The 3,187-nt window shown below is 38.3% G+C and overlaps 1 protein-coding gene across 4 annotated transcripts in view; it reads left to right on the top strand.

Annotated features, from left to right (window-relative positions):
- Positions 1 to 3,187, top strand: part of prkcbb (protein kinase C, beta b) — a 139,278-nt gene that overhangs the window by 70,141 nt on the left and 65,950 nt on the right. For all 4 annotated transcript variants that reach the window (XM_016487666.1, XM_016487667.1, XM_016487665.1 and 1 more), the window contains exon 8: positions 1,323 to 1,419. In XM_016487666.1, the coding sequence (XP_016343152.1) occupies positions 1,323 to 1,419 (97 nt within the window). The remainder of the gene's footprint in view (positions 1 to 1,322; positions 1,420 to 3,187) is intronic.

The raw sequence follows: 3,187 nt of genomic DNA, 5'->3' as shown, positions 1-3,187 counted from the left end.
ATCTGTTGGGTATTTTGGGCTGAAACTTAACAGACACATTCTGGGGACACCCAAGACCAATATTACATCTTGTAAACAGGGGCATAATAGGTGCCCTTTAAAGCTGTTATTTTGAACTTTCTATTCATCAAAGAATCATGAAAAGAATTTATCATTGATAATAAATGTATCCTTGATTAAAAACAAAACAAACAAAAACATTGATAATAGGAAATGTTTCTTGAGCATCAAATCAGTAGTAATAGAGTAAAGGGCTGCTGAAAATGTAGCTTTGCCATCACCAATCAGTTTGTTTTAACTGTATTTTTGATTAAATAATTGCAGTCTTGGTGAGCATAAGAGTCTTTTAAAAAAAGGTTTAAAAATCAGTAGTATAATGATAAACACAATATAAACAAAAATAAATAATAACAAAATAAATAAATATAATGTAAGCACAATATTTGACCAAAAATCGTATTATTTAATATTTTAATATTATTTAATATCTTTGTTGTTACCAATAGAGTTCAATGGAATTTGCGACCATAGTTAGCTAGCAATGCTTTTGGGAAACACACCCCAGATAATTTAATGCTACCTGCCATTCTACCACGCTTTCCTATTTCTATGAATGTGATGAGGACGACGCTCACACACCCTAAAGCCTCTGGAGGCCTAGATGTGGAAGGAAGGAGAGTAGGGTGAGAGCACTGCAGCCATGACTCATCTGCAGTCATAAACACAACACACACACACACACCCGTGCAGACCAGAGGCAAGATGAACACAGGGCCTCCTATCATATCAGTAGCAATAAAAGAGGTGGAAACCCAGCGTGCTGCTCTCTCTAAAGGGGAGCGCTTTAAGTGGTAGATCTGTTGCTTTTTGAACATGTCGTCTCGTCGGGTCCCAGCAATGGTCACCTCACACCGTTAAACAGGAAGCTGATTTTCTGCTATCGGGAAGCACAGATGTTAGAAGAGCTAAATATGAGATGGGGTATCGTGCTGTCCCTCAGACATTTGAAAGCTGTTTGGGGGCAACTCCAACCGGTTGGAATCCTCTTCACACATGATCATAGTCAAGGTCGTCCCTGCTGAGAGGGAAACTAAGCGTATGAATGGTTTAAATGAGCTGAGGTAATTTCGTAAAATGTGCCGTTTCAGGGAAGCGCGCAATTCCTATAGCGGCCAGATGGAGCCATTATCAGAGGAGAATTTAATGTCTCTGTTGCTGAACCATATGTGAGACTGCATATCCTGCACTCATCTAACTGTCCCTTATTTTCTGTCTGCCAAACACACACACACACACACACACACACACATACATGCATGCAGGTTTAAGCTGCTCAGTCAGGAAGAGGGCGAGTACTTCAACGTACCTGTCCCACCTGAAGGAGAAGAAGGCAATGAGGAACTCCGGCAGAAGTTTGAGGTGAGCGAATGTGTGTGTGTTCACCTGTGTTTTTAGGTGTGCCAGAGTATATGTGTTTGTGTTTGTTTGTTTTATTTATCGAGAGATAAGCCTAGAGCCTAGAGAACATCGGCGCTGATATTAAGCATTTTTATGGTTATCGGTATCGGTCATTTTCAAAACCGATTTGCCGATAAAATTAATTTAAAAGCAATTAAAGTTTTTGTCAGAGCCCTTGTTATTCTTAATTTTGAAATTAATTTAGTTTTGTTTTATGTTTTTGTTTCTTTTTTGTTTTGTTTGTTTTTGGTTTATGTTTGATTTGTGTTAAGATTTAGTTTTTTATTTTGCTTTGTTTTTATCTTATTTTTGCTTCGCTTTGTTTTGTTGTTTTTGTTTTAGTCTGCTTTTATTTTTGTTTTGCATTTGGATTATTTTGTTTTGTTTTTTGTTTTATTTTTGTTTGTTTTATTTCATTTAGTGTTTTTTGCTTTGTTTTGGTTTGTTTTTTATGTGTGGTTGTTTTTTGTTAGTTTGTTTTGGTTTTGTTTTTACTTTTGTTTTGTACATATTTTGTGTTTTGTTTTTCTTTTTCCATCACTGGCACCCTTTCTTGTAGTTTCTTGTAGTCATGTACAGTACTTGGGGTAGTGGAATATTCTCCTTTCTGCTTTGGATTAAAGTCAAAATGAAAGTCATTGTTACTTAACAGAATGGAGTCAGATGGTCGGGGGAGGGTTTGAAAAGTAAGAAGAAGGTCAATTTAACTAAGTTATTATATTTGGATAAAAGATTATGAGGACAAACACTTCTTAATTTGAATAACATGCACTTGAATCATGCCTAATAAGACCAGGAATGTATAAAAGTAAACAGAGTTTTGATTTTATGTCGATTTTGACTCTACCAACTGGGTGCGAGCAGGTAAAGTGAAAAAGAGAGAGGTCTTTGTGCATGAAGCATATATCACTCACTGACAAATCTGGCATAAATAACACACTGGCAAATCCCAGCATCCTCCCGAAGTAATCACACTCACGTCAACCTGCATTCTGCTCCGCACGTCCCAATTTGAATACAGAGTAGAGCTGACTGAGAGGTACCAGCACGAAGCTCCTGATCCCTGGGCTTTCTTCACCACAGATTGATTCAGGCCCATTTTAAAGTCCCCTTTCCTCTGGTTTCTGCTTTCTTTTGAGAGCACGCAGTAGTTAGTTGTTCAGACATGTTTCCCACAAAGTTGATAGGTGAAAATGGTCTCGACAGTCGGTTTGTGCCTATTGGTGTGTGCATGTGATGTGTGTGGCATGTATGTTGGATGAATTTTGTGTGTGTGTGTGTGTGTGTGTGTGTGAAGGGGCACAATTAGGCCTGTCGCAATAAATAATATATCGACATATCGCGCAATATATGCACATGACCTCAATAATTTTTGGTGACGCAATATATCGCCCATTATATTTACTTACAAATTAATTTCACCGTGTTTTTTACATTCCACTTGTGCCTGTGTCTTTTGCAGCTTCTCGTACATAACGTCTTATCGCAATTATTTCTGGGGCAATATATCGCACAACAAAAAGTTGTTATCGTGACAGGCCTAGGCACAATCTGTGCAAGTCTCTGCATAATTCAAACGGTCCTGCGAGCAGACCCAGCTGTGGACCCAGTGCATGATGGTATTATTTATGAACAGCCCAATGTGAAACTTAGCGCTATTCGGACTGTGTGTGTGTGTGTGTGTGTGTGTGTGTGTGTGTGTGTGTGTGTGTGTCTGAGCTGGCCGTTT

This window comes from Sinocyclocheilus anshuiensis, unplaced genomic scaffold, assembly GCF_001515605.1.
Source record: "Sinocyclocheilus anshuiensis isolate Anshui unplaced genomic scaffold, SAMN03320099.WGS_v1.1 scaffold813, whole genome shotgun sequence".
NCBI lineage: Eukaryota > Metazoa > Chordata > Actinopteri > Cypriniformes > Cyprinidae > Sinocyclocheilus > Sinocyclocheilus anshuiensis.
Note: the sequence above shows the minus strand (reverse complement) of the source record. Positions and strands in the feature narration are given on the sequence as shown.